Consider the following 24,809-nt stretch of genomic DNA (forward strand, 5'->3'; position numbering starts at 1 on the left):
GTGGTGGTTGCAGAACTCTGTGAATTTACTAAAACTCATCAAATTATAACTTACAATGGGTGAATCTTATGGCATGTAATACCATACCTGAAAAAAGCTGTTTTTTAAAAAGTAAAAATTGCAAAGTTTTGTTTTGACCCAAAATCACAGTTCAGACACCAATATTATTTCATGCAAATCCAAACAGATTAATATTCAAACTCTGGATTAGGCTCTGAAGTCAGTGTTATAAAATAAAATGTCTTCCATGGCTGTATGCGATGTAATATTACATTAACCATGACGGAGCGTAACATTTGCATACTTCCCGAATTAAGCATCTATTTTGGAGTCTCCTCAATGAGAAACAGCCTCCTCTAATAGGGGAGGGTATGCTGACAGAGAACCTAAGGAGATTGTCGAAAGGCAGATGGAATTTATCAAAGGCAATGTGCCTCACTTGTATATGATGAAATTATCATTTCAAAATATATTACAGGAGAAAATTCTAACAAAATTATCTTAAAATGCACTGACAAGTACATTTTACTATTTAATAACCAGTATCCCTTTAAAGCCATTTTTTCAATGAGCCAAACCAAGAACATTGTGTCAGTATCTAAACATGTAAATTTTACTGACAGCAAATAAGGAATCTGATAACCATTAAGACATAATTTCTATGTAAGAATGAGGATAAAAGCAGCCGCCACTCTTTTAATCTGAAAATTGGCAATTAAAAACAAAGAATTAAGCATCTCTCTCACTGTGTTTTCTATTGTAGTTTTCTATTGCTGTATAATAAATCACCACAAACTCAGTGACTTATAAACACCACCCATTTCTTATCTCACAGTTCATCAGTTCAGAAGTCCAGGTTGGCTCCTTCCAGTTTTCTGCTTAGGGTCTCACGAGGCCAAAATCAAGGCGTTGGCAAGCTGGGTTCTTATCTAGAGGCTTCAGGGAGAAACCTGGTCCCAAACTCATTCAGGTTGTTAGCAAAATTCAGTTCCTGTGGTTGTAGGACTGAGGTCCCTGTTTCCTTGCTGCGTGTTGGTGAGGGGTCACTCTCAGCTCCTAGAAGTCACCCACATTCCTTCTCATGTATGTGCTTCCCTCTACATGCAAAGCCATCAACAGTGCACCTAAATCTCTCCTGTGCCTTCAATCTCTGACTTCCTCTTCCGATACCTGCCTAAGGAAATCCTTTGTTGGTGTGAGTAGATGAAGCCCACCCAGATCATAACCTAAATTACATCTGCAAAAACTCTTTTAGCAGTAACACCAGGAGGCGAAGGTCACGGGGGTCGATTTTGCATTCTTCCAATCACACCTGCCTTTCCTACATGAATTAAATTTAAAGGCAACTGAATAGCTCCGGTTGATGAGTAGAAGTAATAAAGGTGAAAGGAACAGCATAATTAGAAAACTCACCACTTTGCAACTCCTTAATATTTTATAAGTGATTTATTTAGGCAAAGATTACCAGTGGAAAAGGAACAAACAGCAGATGACAGCTTAATGAGGCACCTGAAAGCTGACCATGCCTGAGTGACACCTACGTGTAGTGTTCCTCCTAACACAAAGTGCACAGCACCACCTGTGAAGGACTCCTGCCAAAAAAGCCAAACCTAAATGTAATCAAGCAGAAGCGCTAACTCTCAGTTTACAGGAAATACAGGAAACAGAAGTACAATTCATATGATGCCGTGAAGAAGCAAACAGAAAAGCCCAGAATGTGAGACACTCTACAATACAGCTGGCCCAGTTTCTAAAATAAGTCAATCACCAAGGGCAGGGGGTTGGTGGCAGGGGAAAAGGGTTGTTCTAGATTAAAAGAGATGTTATTACCAATAACAATATAAAACAATATTTGGATCCTGATTCAAATAGACCAAGGAGAAAAAGGCATTTTTAGTGAAAAAAAAAATCTAAATATATACAATACTCAGTATTAGAGTACCCTAATCATCATCAAATTTTCATTGGTTGGAATAAAGATATTGCGCTTGCATAAGAAAACATGCATACTTTTTAGAGATGCATATAGAATTGAGTTAATATAAGGGTTTGCTAATTGCTTTAAAATAGTTCGGCAACCACGAAAAGAAGAGGACAAAGAAAGGATAGCAAAATGTTGAAAAATATTGGCTCTGGGTGACGTATACGTATGGGGGTTCATTTTTCTAGCCCATTTTTACGTATGATGAAAAATTTCTATAATAAACAACTTAAGAGCTTTCATTCATTGAGCATCTGCTAAGAACCAATCCCCGTGTCAAGGGCTTCGAAAACATTTCCTGCTGAATCCTCACAACAGCCTTATGAAGTAGCTACTATTATTATCCCCACTTGTAGAGATAAGAAAAGTAATGAAATAACAACCAGTTCGGGGTGTAGCCAACAGGTCTGACAGTCACCCGTTATCTCAGCGCAGCTTCAGAGGCCAAGGAAATGAAAGATTTCTACTTCTTTCATTTCACAAAAACATTTTTACAAACTGGCTACGGCATATGCTGGAGGGCGACCCCCAAACCCTGCAGTAACCATTGGCAAGGAGAAGCTGGTTAGGAATGGGAAGAGAGAAAAGGAGTTGATAGGCAGGGGGACAGAAGGTGAAACACAAACAAGAGGACCACAGAAAGCCACAAGGGGTAACAAAGAAATCGACAAGCCAGTAACACATGGAGCTGGTCATGGAAAGAGGCACATGGAACAGATGGGAGAGACGAAGGGGGAAAGGGCGGTGCTAAAATGGGGAGAGAAACCCAGAGAGTCAGATACACTTCCTCCCACCACGGTCCACCTTCCATTCTTCCCCAATCTCTAACACCAGCCAGAAAATGAGAATGCCACAGAGCAAAAGGAGGGACCAGACAGACAAGCGCTAGACATATGAAATATACGGCTGTGTTGAAACATAATTATAGGTTCCTGTCCGGCTGTTTACCTTATGCTCTCTCCCCAGCTCCATCCCCAATCAGTCACTGTTCTTCTCTATGACCTTCCAAGTGCAAACTTAGCTTCTCCTGACCAGCTCCAAACTCACAAATCACAAGGAAAGAAATAAATTATTTAAACAATTTTTTTTAACAGTCTGAGATAAAATTCAGGCCATCAGTGTCCAGTGAAGGGGCCCTTGGGGACGAACCTGTGTGGCTGATGCTAAGAGTCAAGGGTCATATTAATGCCATTAGGTGCTCAGAACAAAGGCTCCTGAAGCCAGGGTTTGGTAAGGTTTTCAACAAAGCAACGAGGAGGACCTATTTGGAGAGCTGCATGTGTGCTCGGGTGATGGCAGACAGGAAAGGGGCTACAGAAGGGAGAACAAGGAGCAGAAAACACAAAGGGGGAAAGAATCTTCAATACATTTCAGAAAGTGGAGTGAGGGCTACAAGGGAGAGCAGGTTTGTCACCATCTACCGGTAAATCCTCATCGCAACGAACCACACGCACAAATTATATGTTAAAAATACCTTCCATTCATAGCGGCATTACTCCCGATCACTAAAAAGAATCACTAAAAAGTAGAAGCAACCCGAATGTCCGTCAACAGATGAATAGGTAAATGAAACGTGGCACATCCATACAATGTAATATCTTCAGGCATAAAAAGGAATGAAGTCCTAATAACGTGCCACATAAAACATGGGTCAACCTTAAAAATATTAAGTTAAGAGAAGCTAGATGCAAAAGGCCAAACATTGTGAGATTCCATTTATTTGGAGGGCCCAACATAGGCAAATCCGTAGAGGCAAAAGTTAAATTAGTAGTATCCAGGGGCTGGATGAGGGGAAGAGTGGGGACTGACTGTTAATGGGTGTGCAGTTTCTCTGGGGGTGGGGGTGTTAAAATGATTTAAAATGAGACTGTGGTAATGGTTGCACAATCCTGTAAATATGCTAAAAACCACTAGCCATACACATTAAACAGATAAATAAATGTTATGCTATGTAAAATATATCTGAATATAATTTTTAAAATTAAAAATTTTACAAAGCACTAATTCATAAAGATCTATGCATCACTATGTTCACAGGAGTGCTATTCACAATAGCCAACGTATGGAAGCAACCTAAATGCTTAGCAATGCACAACTGGATAAAAAATAATGGTACATGTATATGATGAAATATTACTCAACCATAAAAAAATGAAATCCTACCATTTGCGATGACACGGATGGACTTAGAGGGTATTATACTGAGTAAAATAAGTCAGACAGAGAAAGATAAATACCAGATGATTTCACTTATATGTGCAACATAGAAGGAACAAAAAGAAAGGAACAAACTCAACAAAAAAAGACAGATACAGAGAACAAAATGGTGACTGCCAGAGAGGAAGTGGGTTGGGGAGCTAGGTGAAAACTGTGAAGGGATGGAGAAGTACAGATTAGTAGTTACAGAACAGTCATGGGACATAGAGTACAGCACAGGGAACACAGTCAATATTATTGTAATGGCTGTGCGTGGTGCTAGCTGGGTGCTAATGGGGGGAGGACCTCAGAAATTATATGAATGTCTAACCATTGTACTGTATACCTGAAATGAATATAATTTTTAAAATAATAAAACCAAAATTTATTAAAATACAAATTTTATAGATAAAAAATAAATTTAAAATGTAAATTTTTAAATTTTTTACGGTAAAAATTAAACTTTAAAAATTTTTTTAAATAATGCCTTTTTTCTTATCCTTCCCAAAAATAGTGTTTCTCTTAAGCAGAGGAGAGCATTTACATAGATGACAGTTAACCAAACACCATGAAAACAATGAGAAGCAGCAATAAAAATGAGATCAAACCAAACCCTTTTACCTGATCTCTTCCCCAGCCAAATCCTGATAAGATGGAATATGTCCCCCTGGCTAAGGGCCTTTCACACCCTGTTCTCAGAGCATAGACGGTCCACCCTCATCTGCTGCTCCAGATCACGTCACCCACCTTCCCATCACCTTGTTTCATGCATTATCACCGAAGCTACATCCACTGAAGGTCACCGTAATAGCCTGGCTAATTTTTATAGACTAGGTAAAAATTGGCTGACAAAAATCCAGACTTTCTATACTGCTTTCTGTTTTATTTGAACAAAAAGAGCATCATCAGTCTTACTAAAAAAAAATCTATCCAGTTCTTACCAGGTGACCTTCTACAGTACACTTTATGTTCATTGCTTCCTTCCCAACAGTCTTTTAAGAATTATCAGAGCAGAGAAGAACTGTGGATCAGGACAAGCCACTTCACCGAGCTCCTAACCTGTAAATGGAGGGGCAACCCTGAATTATCTCTAAGAATACCTCAGTCTCAGATGGGTCTGTCTATGTCTATGAATCATGTAGATAAAACTGAATGCAGAATTAGAGTTCCAGGAAACTTGAGTAAGACCTTAAATTCTTGAAATTTCAATCAAGTCATTTCCTCCAGTAGTAAAATAACGTAAAAACTTAAGACCCAGTTCCTCAGCAAACCTTATCTGAATATCTGTGGGAGACAAGCAAGGTGCAAAGAAAGCAAAGAAGCATTCCACTCTCTAATATTCGGCTCTGCGGAGTTCATGTAAAAACCCTAGAATTACCTATTTATCACATCACAATGAGCGCATTAACAATATAGCCGGCTGGCAGGACAAATGATGAATCCTACGCTAGCTGAGAATAAAATATTATTTTGGAAATTTCTGGACAGCAGGAACTGATTTGGGAGAATGGGGGAAAAACTATGTCGACTATGGCTCTTATCTCACTTGGCTGACAGTCACCTCTAAACAAACTGCCAGCCTTTCAGGGGGCAGGTAAGAACATAACATCTCACTTCTTCATCAGCCTTGAACTCCACACCAAAGCAACTCCTGTTCAATCCAAATTTCTCTAGGCACTGACTGTGGTAGCCTCAGCGCACTCCTACAGAGCCACATGTCTGCGCTGGCCAGAACCAACACTGGCCCGGGGTGGGCATCGCCAGTGAGAAGTGGGTCCTTGACTTCTGTGTACACGGCAGAGGAGTCCTGGTGACCTGCTAGGTAAAGACTCTGAATAGGGCCATAAGAATGAGAGTAAGTGATGTGGAATTGACAATAATGAACGGCATACAAAACCCATAAACCCAGAACACTCCAAAGCAAGTAATCCAGCCCCGAACTTTGGGAGGAGATGGACAACCACAGGAGTTGGATAAGGTTTATGAAGACACAGTCCAGTTCTCTGTGATCACAGAAGGTACGACAGCAGTGAGAGAAGCTGAGGAACTCAGAGACAGCTTCTTTCTAACCCTTTGATTCTGGTAACCTCCTAAACTGCCTTAAAACCTCTAATCTAACTAGTCTGCTTCCCACTGGCTTATTAACATGATGCATCTCTAAGACTATAAGTAATTATTAAACATCTGATTAATTACACGAAATCTCCTTCATTCCCAGCTTGAGCTATAAAGCATATAAAACATTGGAGCACATTTATACATTACTGTACTGTCACCCAATGTCACAAAGTTACAGTATGTCAAATGAAGAAGCATGACTTACCAATTTTCTGACTGAAAATCTTGTCAAAAGTTATTTCATTCCTCTCCTCAAGATATTTCTGCATCACACTCCGGATACTAAAAGAGAAGAGTAACACGTTTTTAACAATTACAGCCTACGTCATGAGAACCATCTTTAGAATGGAAAATACATGGATGTCTTAACTCAAGGGTATTGGTTTGGCAAGAGATCTCCCTCTTAAAACATCCATGACTGCACAAATGGCTAGTTTGACTGAAAGCTGGGAACATCACAGCTCCAGCCATTATTCTCTCCTGCAGTTCAGGGCTGACCTTACATGTAGAGACTTACCTACAAAAAATAACTTAAAAAGTTGGGGAAAATTCACCCTTAACACCACTTCCTAAAATATGCACAAGCATGCATGCACATACATGACAGATTCTGCTCATCGATTAATGAGCTTCTTTCTAAAACAAAAGCTAAAGCTCCCTGGATATATAAATAATATTTTTTAAAAATTAGATTTCTACATGTTAATAATAAATTACAAGAAAACATAATTAGAAGGAAGATTTCACTTACAATAAAATAAAAAACATTAAATGCCTTGAAATAAATCTTTCAAAATATGCACGGGAACTTTACAGGGAAAATTACAAATTGTATTGAGAGACATTAAAGAAGATCTTAAATGGAAAAATACACCACAGTTATAAACAGAAAGATTTAATATTGGCGAAATTCAAAGTCTACCCAAATTTAGCTATAAAATCAATATATTCCTCATCAATATTCCAAAAGGGTTTTTTATGGAACACAGAAACAAAGAAACTCTTTATAAAATGTATACAAAACAACACAGGCTCAAGAACAGCCAAAACATTTCTGAAGACAGGGATTAATGATAACAGGGCTTATTATGATGCTAAAATAATTAGGACAGGATAAACAAATTGATCAATGAAATGGAATACGGAGCACATATGCTGACCCACACATACATGGAACTTTGATATATAATAGAAGTAGCAAGGTAGAAAAATCTAGGAGAGGTTATTCAGTACGTGAACCCCCAAAGTGATTATCCAAATGAAAAAAGTAGAAATTGAATCTTTATCATCCATTGACGAACAACAATTTGGCATTACTCTTGTTTAAAACTTTATAATAAAACTAATGAATTGAGATATAATTTATGTAGAATTAAATACATATTTAAGTGTATTGTTAAATAGGTTTTTCACATGTAACTACTATTCTGATTGAGATTTCGAATATTTCTATCACCTCGATTGCAATTAATCTCCAGGCAACTATTGATCTTCTTTCTCTTAATTCAGATTACTTGCTCCAGTTCTAGAATTTTATGTAAATAAAAAACATACACTACAACGTCCTTTGTGTCTGGCTTCTTTAACTCAGCAAAGCCAAGCTCCATCCATATTGTTGTGTGCATAAGTATTTAGCTCTTTATCGCCATTGTATGTCATTGTGTTCCACTATTTGTTTATCCATTCATCTGTTGATAGACATATGGGTTGTTTCCAGTTTGGGGCTATTATGAATAAAGCCACTTTAAATATTTGTGTGAAAGTCTTTTTATGGACACATGTTTTCATTTTCCATGGGTAAATATCTAAAAGTGAAATTGTTGGCCATATGGAAAATTATATTTAACATTACGAAAAAGTACTGAACTACATCCCAAACTGGCTGTACAATGTTACATTCCCACCAACAATGGATGAAGTTCCAAGTGCTCCACATCCCTTGCCAAGACTTTGGTTATCGGTCTTTTTAGTTTTTAGCCACTCTCTTGGGTGTGTAGTGGCATCTCGTATTGACTTGTATATGAATGTGCATTTCCCTAATGAATAATGATGTTGAGCATGTTTGGACATGATTATCGGAATGTGTACATCTTTTGTAAGGTGTGCCATGAAATCTTTTGCCTATCTTTCAACTGAGTTGTCTTATTACTCAGTTACAAAATTTCTTTAATAGCCTGGAAAAAGTCCTATGTCAGAATATGTGATAATAATATTCTGATGATAATAATTTTCTCCCAGTCTGCACTTCGTGTCTTCATTTTCTTCATAAAGTCTTTCTAAGAGCAGAAGTATTTAGTTGATGGTTCCAATTGACTGATTTCTCTTTCTGGTGGACAGCCTGCGCTAAGAAATCTTTTACATCCCAAGGCCATAAAGATTTTAACTTGTATTTTCCTTTAGAAATTTTAAAGTTTTAGCTTCTATATTTATTTAGATCTAAGATCCATTTCAGGTTAATTTTTGTGCATGATGCAAGGTAAGCTCAAGGTTCTTTTTTTCTTTGTAATACCTAATTGTCCCAATAGCATTTGTTGGGGAAAAAAAACCAAACAAACAAAAAGAAACAAACAAACAAACAAAACCTATCCTTTCTCTATTGAATTATCTTGGCATCTTTGTTGATTCAACACTAAACATGTGTAGGTCTAACTTTGGACTGTCCCATTGCACTGATCCATATGCCTATCCTTAAATAATACTATATTTATTGTCTTGATTGCTATAGGTTTATAGTAAGTCTTGAAATCAGGTAATCTAAGTCTTCCAACTTCATTTTATTGCTTTTGTTTTTGTTCTTTGGCTATCCTAGGTTCTTTGCATTTCCATGCCAATTTTTTAATTCAGCATCGAAATTTCATTCCAGAAAAAGTCTGCTGGGGCTTTGATTGGGATTGTGTTGAGTCTATAGATCAATTTTGAGAAAATTAACCTCTTAAATATATTAAGTATACCAGCAGTCCTCAACCTTTTTGGGGACCAGAGAAAGGTGCCCCTATGAGAATCTAATGCTTGATGATATGAGGTAGAGCTGAGGTGGTGATGCTAGTGCTGGGGAGCAGCTACAGATACAGATGAAGCTTTGCTCACTTGGATGCAGTTCACCTCCTGCTGTGTGGCCCAGTTCCTAACAGGCCAAGGACCAGTGCCAGTCTGCGGCCCAAGGCCTGGGGACCCTTAAAGTATACAATACATAAATATTACATATTTCTCCATTTATCTAGGTCTCCCTTAATTTCTCTTATCAATATTTTGTAGCTTTCAGTATAAAAGTCCTGTCCTTTTCTTATAATAGTTTTTCTCTGGTTTGGGTATCAGGATAATATAATTCATAAAATGAAATGGAAATTATTCCTTTCTCTTCTCTTTATTTTCTGAAAGAGTTGGTGTAAGACAGTATTAATTCTTCCTTAAATGTTGGCTAGAACTCATTGGTGAAGCCATTTGAGCCTAGAATTTTCTCTGTGGGAAGGTTTTATATTACAAATGCCATTTCTTTCATAGATATAGGGCTATTGATACTTTCTATTTCTTCTTGTATTGGTTTTGATAACTTGTATATTTTAAGGAATTTGTCCATCCCTCCTAAGTTGCTGAACGGACTTCAAAAAAATTTTTCTCAGTAAACAAGCCAGATGAAAAGGGGTGGTGGGGAGGTGCATAGTATTGATTACAAAGAGGTAATAGCAAACTCTGGGGGATGATATATGTGGTAAATAAAAAATATCTATATTTGGTCTTCGTCTTGGTTCTTGACACAGAGCTCTTAAAACTCTTGGAATTTACTTAGTCATAGGATGTTTTATTCACAAGGAGCTTTTTTCAACCATACCTGAGTTTATGCTAATGACGTGACTCCTAGGCCCCTAGACAGCTAGCTTCAAGATAAGGCTGGTTACCAGAGGAACCACCATGTGATTGAAGGGTTAGAACTCTCATCCCCACCACTTCTGGGAGGCTGGAGATTGAGTTCAATTACCAATAGTCAATGATTTAATCAATCATGCCTACAAAATGAAACTGTAATAAAGATTCTAGAACAATCAGGTCTGAAGAATTTCCATGTTGGTGAGCCCAACGATGTGCTGAGAAGGGGGTGCTCCTGGACAGGGGAAGTAAGCTCTGTGATCCCTCCCCACAGACCTGGCTCTGTGTAACAACCATTTTCAAGTTCCCCAGTTGTATCCTTTACAATAAAACGAATCACTATTCATTAGAAATGCATAATAGAACTACATTATCTAAAGTCTCAATAAAAACTTTACCACTAGGTTCAAAACCACCAAACTCTGCCAGATAGACTCTGAAGAGGTCTATAAAAGTATTTAGTACAATTTAATGTCAACTCTTCTGAAGTTTCCTGGGTTCACCAGATCTCTGGCAGAAATGTCTTGCATGTAATTTGCATAGCATTAAGCAATTCAGCATGAGACAACCTACATTCAGAAGATCACAATCCAATTAAGCATAACATGAATTCCTCTGTGTTTTTCCTACAATATTTTGACAATCCACATCATGTTTTTAATGCCTTTTCCTTTGCAATATATTACCTGATATTCAAACAGCATTAAACATACTTAAATTTCACTGGCCAAAAATAACCATTGTCATACACAAAAGTCATCCCCAAACAGACGCAATCTGAAAGATGAACGAATTTATGGGCTCATCAGGTTATCTAATCAAAGCTACTAAAACTTCGTGATCTAAACCTTCCCTTCAAACTGGCTACTGTGATCATTTTAGAATACACTCATCTTTTTATCAAAATACTTTTGAATCAGCAATGATACATAAGCAGCTTTGTTCTACCATTAGGTTGTCTGTATGAAATAAGCACTAGGGGAGAGAGAGACAATGACCTGGAGCATCCAACCTCCTGGTTTCCAAGAGCAATTTTTCACGTCATCATCTCATTTAAGAGATTCCAAAGATCTCTCGTTTGGCCCCACATCTAAACTCTTCGGCATGTTACAGGGAGCATTTCCAAAGGGGCCCCAACCCACTTCGTCAACCACATCCTGCCACCAACTTTCTCACATAGCAGCCACACTCGATTTTTTCACTGCTCAATAATTCTGTAAATGCTATTCCCTCCAGTGCCTCTCTTTACATGAAAACCTCCTACACATCTTTCAGGATCCAGGTCAGGGTCACCAACACTAGGATGCCTTCCCTAGCTCTTACAGAGGATAAGTCCTCTCACTTCAGGTTCTACTCCATGTCAAATATACTGTCCTATCATTTCCCATAATACATTGTAAATATACATATTTTATATATATACATACGCACACACACACACACATACACATATATACACACACACATAAACATATAGTGTGTGTGTATATATGTGTATGTATGTATATATATACATTTATATATGTACTTTACACATAAATATATATTGTACATATATATATCAGATGTCAGTTGGGACAGAAAGAATAAACTAGAACCCTGGAATGAACTGGGCCCCAATAATCAATATCAGTTTTACTCAGTGAACATAAATTACAGAAAAAGGAAGAAAGTCCACTTCTAACTGAAAAGTTTCAGTATAAAGCTGCACAGAATGAAGGTCTTCCAGAAGCGAGTCACCCGCACGACTTTCCACTTAACCAGGAAGTACTTCCCCTCTAAAAGCACAAAATCATGTTGGTGTACTGGGTTGGGGTTTACACTGATTAATAAATATCTGAAAACTGAAAACATTTAATCATTCATTCACAGTATATACTGCATTCTTTCTATGAGCCAAGCACTCTGCATGATACTAAGAGTACACAGCGAGTCCTATCCAGTCTCTTCCCTGAAGAAACCCATGTCTAGAGGGGTGAAGGTAAACAGGAAACTTCAATACAATGTGACAAGAATGCTTCAACAGGGGCAACTGCAGGGGGCTATAGTGTCCCATTCAACATGGCTGAACTGCAGAACCTAGGAGCCATCAGCAAAGACGAAGTGAGAGAGAAAGCAATGGGCCCACTCGTGAAGGCTCTTGTAAGTCATGTCAGCCTGTGCCAAATAACAGAACAAAATAGACAGCAGACAGCAGAAATTGTTTTAAAATAGAGAAGAATGACAGCCTACAAATAGTAGTCCTCTGAACTCGCCTATTTCTAACTCTGTAGAAAAACTAAATTACCACCCACAAAATTAATATCCAGCTTGTCAAGGCCTATTTAAAGCAAACATTTCCTTTCCAATGACTGACAGATGAGATTTTCTTTCTACAACGGGCAAAAATGTTGACTCGTTGGATGCAAATCGCCATACTCCCTCCTCCACCAGAGTCCAGGCCTCTTGCCCCCAACTCCTCCCTAAGACAACATGAACCGGTCGGAAACTCAGTAAATGAGCACTGTCTAGGCAAACAGATTTACAAACTAAAATATGCACCATACAATATTGTCCAATGAAATTTTCCTACAATTTGTCTTTTAAGTTGATATATAATACCTTTTGTCACATGAAACTTTTAATTTGTGTCATATACCTATTAGTCTTCTTTATGGTTTCCAGGTTTCGGGTTTGCTTGGGAGAGGCTAGAATAGTAAAAAATATATTCTCTCATGTTTTTCTATTTGTAATATTTTATAATTATCTCATTAAACACTCTGGAATTTATTTTTTATATACAATGTGGAGGGACTGTGACTTTATTTGATGGCCAGCTACCATCCTTCCCCCCAGACTTAAAATGCCACCTTTATTCACAAACCAAATTCAAATTTTGTTTATGAATACAGGCATGACTTTGCATGCTGTGCCAATATGTTTCTCTCTATGCCTGTACCAATACCACACTGTTTTAATTGCTACAGCAATGTTTTATATTTGGTAGAAAAAATATCCATTATTTTACTTTTTTAAAATATTAATGATTATATTTGCCCATTTTTCTCTTCTAGATGAAGAAGGATCAGCTTGCCAGGTTCTTTAAAATTCTCGTTTGGATCCTGATTGGGGTTGCCTTGGATTTATGGATTAATTTGAAGGGAACTGACATCCTCCCAGTACTGAGTCTTCCTGTCTAGAAATATCTTGTAGCCCTCCCTGTATCCAGGTTTTCCTTGATTTCTCTTAATAAAGTGTTGTTTTTCTTCATACTGGTCTAGTTGATAATTAGTTAGCAAGCTCTGGTTTAGAGCACACATTAGAAAACACTTATTTTAAAGTAATTATTCTGAAATGTTTTGGCAAATTAATAATCAAATAATTTAAAAATATAAAGTTGTTGAAATAATTTAGTGAGACTTACATTGCATGGAAAGTATGCTTAGAGGATAAGTCATCTTAAATAGCATGCGTTATTACTTTTTTCCTGCTAAATTTAAACATCAGAGCTATGATTTAATAGATATCCATGTCTGAGTGAGGCTCAGTGAAGTCTTTTGTACTCAGAGTAAATATATTTAATGTTCTAAAGTTTCATGTCTTACTACGCTTTTTCTCTTGTACAGCTTTCTTGCATCTTTTGCTTTTTCTTCAACTTTCTATGAGAAGCGTTCAGGGCAAGAGGTTGTAAATCTGTTTACACTACTTAAATTAATCAGGACTCACTGGTTGCAAATAAAAACTCTACTTCCATCTTTTCAATTGGTGTCTATTTTTGAGTCATCTGATGTAGTTTCCAAAAAGTACACATCCTCCCTTCAGTCAAGTTATTTGAGCTGCAGTACGTTTTGCATTTGTCCATAAAGCTGTCACAGGAATCTGTATTCTAAGTCACCAGTGCTCTTACATAGGACATTGGGACAACTGAGGTTTTCATCAGCCCTGCAAGAATATAGTGGTGACTCTCACGCCTATCAACTACTCTATTGTTTTTAAAAATGGTTATAAAAATTTTTAAACATGCAAAAGACTACAGTATAATGAAGCCCCATAACTATCATTCAGCATCTCATAGCAGTTGTCAAGATTTTGGGGTGCTACTTTTATCCTTCTCCCTACTTTTCTTCCATGTTTAAAAGCATTTTAAAAGCAAATCTTGAACTGCATGTCATTTTGCCCTTACTACTTACTTCCGTTTGCATTTCTAAAAATTGTGGACATTTTCTTTCCATTGCCACTTCCCGACACACCCCTGGAAATAATAGTAACTTCTGAAGATCTAATACCCAGTTCCTATTCTCTTATTTTGTACAGCTGGTGGGTTTGAATCAGGATCCAATCAAGATCACACAGTCATCAGAATGCTACATCCTTAAGTCTGCTTTAATCTAGAGCCCTCACCACTACCAGCTTTTTATCTTCAGACCAGCAACTAACTGAGGAAACCAAGACAGCAGCAGTCCCAAAGGATGTCTCCCATTCCAGATTTATCTGCTTCCTTGTTTGTTCCTCTATCTCCATATTTCCTGTGAGCTGAAAGTGACCTCTAAAGACTTGATTCCTTTTTTGGGCCAGAAACACTAGATGGTCTTGGAACTCTACAATGCCTCACCTAAGCAGGCACATAGTTATTTCTTCCTCGTGATGTGAAAATTACTTAGCAAATTCAGTTAGAGATAGGCTGATCTCTCCTTTTAAAATTCCCCATAAACATGTCATTTAGTGGTTTCACACATTGATGATCTTTGCCTAAACCAATAGAGTTGCAAAATGACTTATCTAATTCCATCATTCCTTCCACATTCATTTGCTGTCTTCCGTAAAGAATTATCCCCCTTTTTGGTTACCCTAAAATGTAGTTATTACAGGAAAGGCAAGATAAATGCTTAATTCTTTACCTTTTTGATTGCCACTATTCAGAGACAGAGTTGGTATGGTGACCAATAAGGAGTTTCGTTTTCCTCTGTTTGTTTGGGGTTCTCTTTTATGGATAGCATGGGTACACTCGTTTCCTATTGCTGCTATAACATTTTACTGCAAACATGGTAGCTTGAAACAGAAATGTATTATCTTACAGATGTGTAGGCCAGAAGCCTGAAGTGGGTCTCCATGGACTAAGATCAAAGTGCCTGCAGGGCTGTATTCCTAGCGGAGGCTCCGGGGAGACTCCATCTCCTTACCCTTGCCAGCTCCTAGAAGTTGCCCACATTCCTTGGCCCACAGCTCCTTATGCTGTGTCACTTTGACACTGGCTCTCCTGCATTCCTTGCGATATACTGGGCCCATCCAGATAACCCAGGATTATCTCTTAAAGATATCATGTTAACTGCCTTAATTCCATCTGCAACCTTAATACCCTCTTGCCATGTAACAACTTATTCACAAGTTCTAGAGATTAGGACGTGGACATTTTAGGGGGCCATTACTCTGCCTACCACAGGGTTTGAACAGATTCAGAGTACTTTAATCAATTGCAGCCATATTCTTTTGATGCTCAAATTGTCCTGCCTTTCACCAGGGGAACTTCAAATTTCACCTGACAGAGTTTTTAACTCAGCTTTTGTCTTACACTTATGTATCTCTTCATTTATGTCAAAATCTTAGTTCTTATTACCCAGCTGTATCTACACAGTCCATATGAAGTAATTTTAAACTAACAAGCATATTAGGACCTCTGAATGCAGCTCTATTTACCCTTCAAAATATAGAGGACAATTTGGCATCATCTAGTAAAACTGAAAATGCCCTTATTTTACTTACTTCTAAGATCTATCCCATAGAAAGCCACACACAGACACAGATACACAGGTAGGCATGTTCACTACAATAGCACTTGTGATTATAAACACAGGGTTAAGTATGTATCGGTTTTATGGCATATCATGCAGCAATTCAAATAACTGAGATTCATCTATATATTACTAGCAAGGCAAAGCTGAACACATACCACTAGGTGAAGTAGGAGAGTGGTAAATAAGCTCGTTCATATGTTCCTGTCCAACTGAACTCCACCCCAATGATCTCAATGACCTTTCCGCATAAAGGTTAAATAAATATGCAACCTGTTTCAGTAATTTTCTATCACAACTTAGAATTTACCACTAACAACATTATCAAGTTTAACATAAAAAATCCTTTTTGTATGTAGAGTCACTGACAAGTATGTTCAAGCCAAGGAGACCCATTTGCCTAGTGACAGGGAGAGAGAAGAATTTTAATTGTGTTTTTTAAGATAAGGGTGCATGTGAAATTACAAAAAGATGTTTGGGGTAAGAAAATATTAAGTACCTTTGACATGTAGCTTTTCTCGATTTATAATTTTGCCATCATTATTGATAACTATTCTATTATTGAACATGAAATTTGACATCTGATCTTTCATGATAAATATCCATATATTTATCAGTGTCTCCAGTGAAATTATATGTAAGCTACTGAAACACCTCATCAGATCCCTCCAGTGGATAACCTTTACTGAATGAAGACAATGAATTTTCAAACTGTGTTTGGATTTGAAAATGTCTGAAATTGACAATGTTCCTCTACCCAAATCTAAGAATCTTCTCTAAGATGATTTACATGGCAAAGATAGTATGTAGGTGTCTATTAAAATGCTCAGAATGTGGACTGAGGTTCAGCTGTGCCCTTTCATATCAATGTGCCCTTGAGCAATGAGCTTCTCTCTGAACCTGAACTTCCTCTTTCTAAAATGGAGATAAGTATTGTAGAGCTGTTTCCAAGAATCTGAAAAGAAGAAAAAAAGTTTGCCCTGAGGAAAAAAAAATTTAAATCAATACATAACACAAAGCCTAGAAAAATGTCAAAAGGTCTAGGGCAGGCTAGCCTTGGCTGTGGCTTCAGATTCATCAAATGCAGTGGAGGCCCTGCCACGGCCACCAGTGAGAGCAGGAACCACAGAAATACGGAAGGACAAGTCAGCCCAGGAGCCACTCACTGTCAGGGAATTCAAGTATCCCACATGGGGCACAAAGCCACTCTATGGAGCAAGGACTTGATCCCAGATACTGGAGCAGACCAGCCAGAGGCCAGACCCTTCTGACCCACCCAGTTATGGGCCTGTGCCAGTTGTGTCACGTTCTGAGGGCCACTCTACTTCCAGGGGACGATCCACAGTATAGAATGCTCTGGTTACCTAGACTTTGAGCAGCTAGCTCCTGGGAGAGTTAGTGTTGAGTGTAAAGTAGCAAATTTGACATTCTAGTTACAGTTTGGCTTTCCGGATAATCTCCTATGAGAGTTAGTGAGGTTTAGGGAGTGGGAGCTTCTAGCTTCATGGATTCTCAAAGGGCCTTTAACTTTAAAATAAGAAGCATCTAAGAAGACCAACGTGTATCTGAGCATCTAAGAAGACTGACATCGATTTCACAATAAGAGACAGAGAGATGTTAGGTACAGTGAGAAAATGTAGTTTCTGAGGCTGAAGGGTGGAGGGCACAGAAGAGACGCCAGTGTCTAAGGAGAGAGCCTATTTTCCCCCTAAATAGGCAAAAGACACCTCTCAGCATCTTCACATGGACATGTCTGCAGTAACATTTTTTCCTTTTTAAATGCCTCCCTACTACAGAGAACAATTGCAAAAACTAAAAATTGTTAATACATATAAATCCATAAAGCATTATATAAAAGTACTAGTGGGGGATTTTTTTGCTCTAAATTCAAATCTATGGCAGAAATATGAAATAGGTACATCCAGATGTCCAACACATTGATCTCCCATCATGGTCATTTCAATACTGATCCAAGTTATACCCCAGTTCTGGAGAGTTCCCTAAGGGTGGGAGAAAAAGGCGTTTTAACAGAGTAAAACTACTGAGACACTTCAGAAGTGTCTTGCCTTTCCTGTCTGTGCTGCCAACGTATATCCTAACCCACAAAGTCATGAGATAACTAAAAGCCATAATTCTTAACCTGAAACTCTAATTTCATATGAAGAAACTGCCATACCTACCTCATTAAACCTTCCCAGGATGAGATGGCCAGAAAAAAATAAGCTTTTCTTATAAAGTAACATGAATTTTTTAAAAAAATAATTTGAAACACCAACCTTCATAAAGCAGGTCACTTTATTTAAAGTACAGAAACACAGAGATACTAGCTGTTTTCCATATAGAATAAAATAAAATAAATAAACAATGAACCAAATGATTAAACTCTGAGAAATCCCTAACCACAAAACTCTCAGTTGTTTTATTTTGTTTTGTTTTGAGGGGGTCACTGACATAAGTATACTCTCATTCATCATGTAGAAACTGCTCTTATGCACGAAACACACTTACCTTCTAGACCGATTCTAGATGGGAATATTTTGCATAAATAATAAGCTTTCCTCCATTGCTGCTAAAAACGAAAAAGAAGGAAGCAAGTCCTAAACTGAAAACAAAGAGCCCAAAAACTTGACTCTCTACTTAATGCCGTCATGACAACAGTCACTGCATAATTCCATTCCCAGTTAGGGCATCATTGTAATATAAGAAATAGCAAATGTAGTTGAAAAAAGTAGGCTCCATTAAGGACGTGTATTAAAGTTCCATGACCTTATCCGTTGGGATTAGTTCCTTTTCTAACTGGAGGATGGCCCTCCATCCCCCACCACCAAAAAGCAAAAGCCTCATGTTTTTAAAAGAAGATACGCTTAAAATGTCACAGCCTTAGGCATTCACAATGCAAGATGAAGTCTGCAGTATTTAACTGCTGTGTAAATGCCTTCTCATATAACTGATAGTTCATTTTTAACTTAAACTCTTACAGCAACACAGACACAGAAAATTTAGAAGAAAGAACTTCAAAATATAACCAAAGTTATCTTTCTAGATAAGATAATAAAGAGCAATGGACTGACTTAATTACACAAAGCACAAATACGGAGAGCATGTTATTCAAGAAAGCTGTGTTGCTTAAAATAAACTTGCTGCCTTCCCTAGTTAACGAAGCTGTAAATTTCTGAATATATGAAACATAAACCCTAAAATTCTCACAAGAAACTTTTCCAGCACAATTGAAGCTCACGTTCTTCCTAAAGTATTTTAGCCCATAATTATCTAAAAATGATACAGTGCCTAGCACTAACTTAGCACTCAGCAAATGGCAGCCGCTGGCATCGTCTATACATGCCTAGACCCCAGATTCTCACTAATGGAAGCACTACTGCCCTGTTCAAACTTCTGTAAACAAATTCTAAATCATCTGAGGAACCAAACAGTTTATCCCTATAATGGAATTTCAGAGGGACCTGACCACACACTTGAAATAGAATTTATTACTAGTTTTGCCATCATTAAATTAACTATAGTAATTTTAAAGATATCTTTTTAGTCTTCATGAATTTTAATATTCTGACGTAACAGGTCACATTCAGGCTGATAAGCATAGATTCCACAGAGCAGAATGCAGGCTTTGGCAGGATGAGGAATGACTAAAGGACCTGGGGATGGCTCTCTATGAAAGCCATTACGGGCTAGGCTGGCTGCCTTCAAATATTTGAAAACCTGTCGCTTCACAAAGAGATTAAATTTGTTTTGCTTGACTACAAAACAATAGTAAGAGATCGGTGCACAGAGTGATTTACATGAGAGCTTTCAAACATCACAGAGCTTCCAAAGATGCTCCTCAAAGAAGACCCTGGCTGGATGTTGGAGAGGAAGGTCACCCATCTAATGCATGACTAGATTGGACGCCCTCCAAGACCTTTTCAAACATGAGATACTACAATGCCATGTTAGTAATACATAATCTGTTAATGTCTGAGGAAGACAAGAATAAATCACCTTATGTACGCTCAATACACTGAAGCCAGCTGCTTTTAGATTATGATTTTTCGTTCATTATACTGAAGCAAAGACCTCCAAAGAATGAGTCAACACTCCTAATTGCTTAGTTCTCTATATTTAAGAGTAGTATGCTTGTGAACTCTTATGTACTGAAGTCAACATAGCCCAGAGCCAGATGGATGGATGGATGGATAGATGGATGGATGACAAATGAATGAATGATGGATGGAATGAAGGCAGGCAGGCAGGCAGAAATGGGGGGGGGGGGAAGGGGAGGAAGAAAGCATAAGAACCAAGTGAGGCACCATACATAGAAGGTTCTAGACACACAGCCACAACAGAGCTAGAAGAAAAAAATAATAAATCCCAGAAATTCACCTGCTTATGGGTCTAAGGGTCAAGATCTGTTCACTTCCCCATTGACAATTCAACTTTTCAGAAGTCCTGCCTCCAGAACCTGCCCCTCTGAGAACATGGCACAAGGGTCTCCATGAAATAGTGTTTTATATCTGCCACTATTTTGTACTTTCTAAAGGTGTTATACCTGGTACTGCATATAATCCCAACAACCACCACCCATGATGTAATTAAAAGAAAAATCATCTTTTAATATTTTTTCAATCATTTTCTCTTGAGTTATCTGTATTTGAAATTAATGTCCTCTCCTGTTATATATTGCATAGATAGGAAATGCTCACAAGAGTCCAAAATTTTGATTGAGACATTTTAAGATCAGAAATGAATAGCTATCAGATGAGGAAACTGAATACAGAGAATTTAAGTGACTTACTGAGGACTTACAAGTAGCCAGTGGTTTCAGGTCCATATATCCTGCTTCCTAAACTAGAACTTTCTTTTTTATTCCCGTATGACATAGTATAGCAAGGAGGCTATAGGAAAATAAGGAACCAGCAATGACAGCTGACCTTCAAGTTCACTAAGGATGAAGGTCTGGCCTGGCTATTTTCATATAACCACCTTTTCCTGCTCCTGAGACCCTGAAAGAAGGAAATAGTAGCAAACAAGAGTACAGGCCCAAGGGTGGGGCAAGGCTTACTGTTACAAACCACCAATCACAAAATATATGAACTGCAAAAATATTTTCACTGTATCTCCAATGGGCTTTTCCTATAATGTCCTATATAGAGAGCACTGCAATATGCTAATGCTCCACACTGAAGCTGAAGCATAAATGACCCAAAAGAAGACTTCCCAAATTAGAATAAACATTTATAGGATATGAGGAGCCAAAATACTTCTCCTGCATTTAGTCTCCACTAGCAATCAAAAAAGGCCCAGGGGTTCTAACTTCTAATCAATGATAAAAATAGAGAACAATAAAGAAGTAAGAAATAAGAGAAGCAGAAGCAGGTTCTGGGCATCTAGCCTCATTAGCATGCAAATTACAAATGATTCAACAATAATAAAGTAAAAGTTGCCAAGTTAATCATTTCCATTTCCCCACTGCCAATGTCCAGAGAAGGATAAGGCCAGACGAGACCATCATGCACAAAGAATACATTTTTACCTAAAAGCAGCCTTCGAATACATAGTTTATTAACAAAGGACGGTACCTGAATGGAAAGTGATTTTTATTGCAAACAAAGCCAAAAAACATTGTTTTGCCCCTGCTACCTTTTTCCCAGAAATGGAGATTTCGGGGGGGGGGGGGGGTGTAACCTCAGCTGCCCTTTTTCTCTAAATGGTAAAAATATTGTTTGGAGGCTAGCAGGGTGAGGCAGTCTGTTATACAATTTCTCATTAGCAGCAGCAAGATTGTGCTTCTTGTGTTAAACGGAACAGGCATTTAACCCTCAAGCTTCTCATGGGAAATAAGGAACAAAATGCATATCCACTTAGTCATAATTACCGTTTTCACAGGTCCCAGAGGAACAGCTGCTCTCTATCAGTCTCTATGGGCAGTCCTGACTTTTCCTATGCTGCACTGGCAGCAGCAGATTGAGAAGCCGAAAAATTTTTCCCCAAACAAAAAAGTATTGCTACTTCTTCCATTCCTTGCAAAATAAGAAATGAGGGTGTTCATTATTTATTTTAGTGAGAGGGCACAGCAAGGTGGAAAGAAGCAAGATTCAGAGAAACCTTGGCTAAGTTCAGCTGTCACCTGGGCAGAGTTCCTTAACTTCCTGAGCACCTGCTCCTTCAGTTAAATGAGGGTGATGCTACTTATGTGACAACGCTGGGGATCAAGTGCACTAATTCTGCACACTGCCTGGCAGAAGGAGAGCTCTCAGTGGTAGTTATCATATTGCACTTCATGGAAGTTAAAGGTCTCTTTCCCTTGTCAGGGATATGGGGATCCCAGGTGTCCTGTTCCCTACAATTCTGCATTTTCAACTCTGCTGGCCACCCACTCACTGATGAGGACCTAGATTTCCCTTCTGCAAGCCTTGGCACCTGATCCAAAAGTTCCCATCCTTGTCCAAACAGATGTTTGGCAAGGCCAAATTCAGTGTGATGAGGAGGCACTTTCAAGAGGCTGTCTCTCAGAACACACTGCGTATAAAAGATGGGACTGCCTGTACCTCAAAGAGACTTAATGGGCTGGCAATTCAAAGCACTGCACCATGCTTGACTCGGGCAGATTCTAGGTCCAAAATTGATTGCACTAGAACAGCTATTTCTAAGAACTGACACCTACACTCAACATTTACATCTTCAAGTCACTGGCGTAAATTACTTTAATCGAGAATGAAATAATAACTGAAAGGTCAGAACTAATTACATTTTGAATCTGTACTTTAATGAAAAAGAAGAACACTGTCACTTTATACATAAAAATAATCTTATCGACAATTTAAAAAAAAAAATACTTTTTTCCTGAAGTTTATTCTTTCTTTCAACATTGACTTTTCAGTTCAAAAAGTTAGGCTGGGGGCACAGAGATGACAGTCACAGAATACCATACAAACAAAACAGAGAAAACTCCCATCATTCACTGATGGGAGTTTGGGAAATTACTGAAGAAATTCCATTTTCATGAAAGAATACTGAGCTACTTTTCAAGATAATTTACATATACAGTTTTACAAACAGGAAGAGCAAACTACCACATTACTATATATATTCTGGCTAGATAGCTCTTTGAAGGGAATAATTAACAAATTAAAGTAAAACAATTAGCAAAAATAATGTGTTCTCTCGATACAGAATAAAAGCCATCCAAATGCTTCAACATGGTTAAACAGAATCTTCAAGCAATTGTGCTCAAAAGTAAACATCTTTCTTGGCTCAAATCCTCATGATTTTCCCACTAAACTGTAAGCCCCTTGAAGGAAAGGGTTGTGGTCAGGCTCATCACTGACTGGCAGAAGGAAAGCTCTCAGTGGTAGTTATCATATTGCACTTCACGGAAGTTAAAGGTCTCTTTCCTTTGTCAGGGCCATGCGTACCCCAGGCGTCCTGTGCCTGGCTCAGAGAAATGGCTTTACAACGATATCGTAAACGTCCTTAAGGGCTGTCGAAATGCTCCTGGGAAGTGAAAAAATACATCTTTAAAATGTCAGTGAAAAAATACATCTTTAAAATGTCGTTTTCAGAACTTCTTATCAATTGCGTGAATACTTTGAAAGGACAAGCTTTGCAATTGACGACCCAAAATTCTCAACGTCTGTCCGTTGTCCGCTAAGCAGAAATGACACTCTAGGGGAAAGATCAGTTTCATGTTACTCAGCCTCTTTCAACCATGTGTGAGCTCAAGTCGACCAAATTTAATTCTGTTTGAAAAGTTTAAAGTAGTGAGCCTAAAGTAAAAGCCCTCTTGATCATTTCAGGCCTTACTTAAGATGCTGACCCTCTGTAGACCTTGGCTTATGAATCAGACCCTATTAAATAAAAGTATTTCTTTTCTAACATGGCACAAAACAACTGCATGCACGGCTGAATGCTCGTGTTTTTAACTGGGCCTGCACAGTGAGTCCTTGGATCAGTTTACTCTTCCCAATAGATCCCATTATCAGCTTCATTAGCTCAACAAATGTTTCAATAAACTAAAGCAGCTATATAACTTGAACAAACAGTCAGCTTTTACAGGATTTACACTCATTCGTTCATTAATTGAATAATGTGTCAACATAACAAAATGGTTGCCTCTTGCTATCTCAGAGAAGTTAACATCTCCCCTGGGCAGAATGTTCCATTTTCCGAGATTCTCCCCTAATGGAAGGGGACCTCAGCGCCATCGTTTCATTTAAATTAGCTAGATAAAGTTTAGTTATGTTGCTTTTCTGTGTAAAACCATGGAAAAGGCACAGTAACTAAAATAAGGAAGCACACAGAACACCATAGTGACTTCAAATAATTAGCTGGAAATAAAAAGTCATTAGAGGTAAGCCAGTGGCAAAGTTTATGCTTCTCATTTCTACTAAAAATACAAATCCAAACATCTTTTTCAAGAATACCGAAGATTGGTGATCACATAGATCATTCTAACATAAAGTTGAAATAGAAATTCTCATCAGGAAACATTTGGCCAGTAACCTTTACCAAAAGAATGAAATCACACTAGTCTTTTTGAGTCACTATGATGAGCCATTTTAACACGAAATTAATTTTCATACCCTATCTAGAAATCCCCTAACCTTCCATCCCCGCCCCAAAATCGAGCAGGTAGGCCACTAACTGTCATCCAATAGTAGAAAAAAATTGCAAGATGTTTTACCTGATAATCTCAATGTAACAGAATCCTAATACAGGATAAGGAATGGCTGTTACTATGTAAATGGCCACATTACAAAACTAAAGCCAAAGCCAGTGGAGATAAATACAAAACAAATTAAAATCCCTAGAGGAGGTTCCAATGGCCTAATTCAAGAGTTGATTTAAAAAATAAAAAAATAGCAACAGAATAACAATTACTAAAGAGC

The 24,809-nt window shown here is 38.0% G+C and overlaps 1 protein-coding gene and 1 long non-coding RNA gene across 6 annotated transcripts in view; one reads left to right on the top strand and one right to left on the bottom strand.

The window, feature by feature from the left end:
• The window catches only part of GRK3 (G protein-coupled receptor kinase 3), a 111,567-nt gene that overhangs the window by 84,535 nt on the left and 2,223 nt on the right, over positions 1-24,809 (bottom strand). For 3 of the 4 annotated variants that reach the window (XR_001594346.2, XM_016124216.2, XM_016124214.2), the window contains exon 2: positions 6,501-6,577. Coding sequence is in view for 2 of the 4 variants with exons in the window: in XM_016124216.2 (XP_015979702.1) it covers positions 6,501-6,577 (77 nt within the window). In the remaining 2 variants the exon portion in view is untranslated. Of the gene's footprint in view, positions 1-6,500; positions 6,578-24,809 lie in introns of those variants that run through there. The other variant, XM_016124217.2, reaches the window with a different exon arrangement.
• Positions 25-22,991, top strand: LOC107499746. Of its 2 annotated transcripts, none has more exons than XR_001594347.2 (3): positions 25-240; positions 19,701-19,706; positions 22,981-22,991. It is a non-coding gene; the product is annotated as an uncharacterized LOC107499746 (long non-coding RNA). The 2 variants fall into 2 exon arrangements; XR_001594348.2 differs by lacking the exon at positions 25-240 and adding an exon at positions 8,527-8,624.

The sequence above is a fragment of the Rousettus aegyptiacus genome, unplaced genomic scaffold (assembly GCF_014176215.1).
Source record: "Rousettus aegyptiacus isolate mRouAeg1 unplaced genomic scaffold, mRouAeg1.p scaffold_m13_p_5, whole genome shotgun sequence".
Classification (NCBI taxonomy): Eukaryota; Metazoa; Chordata; class Mammalia; order Chiroptera; family Pteropodidae; genus Rousettus; species Rousettus aegyptiacus.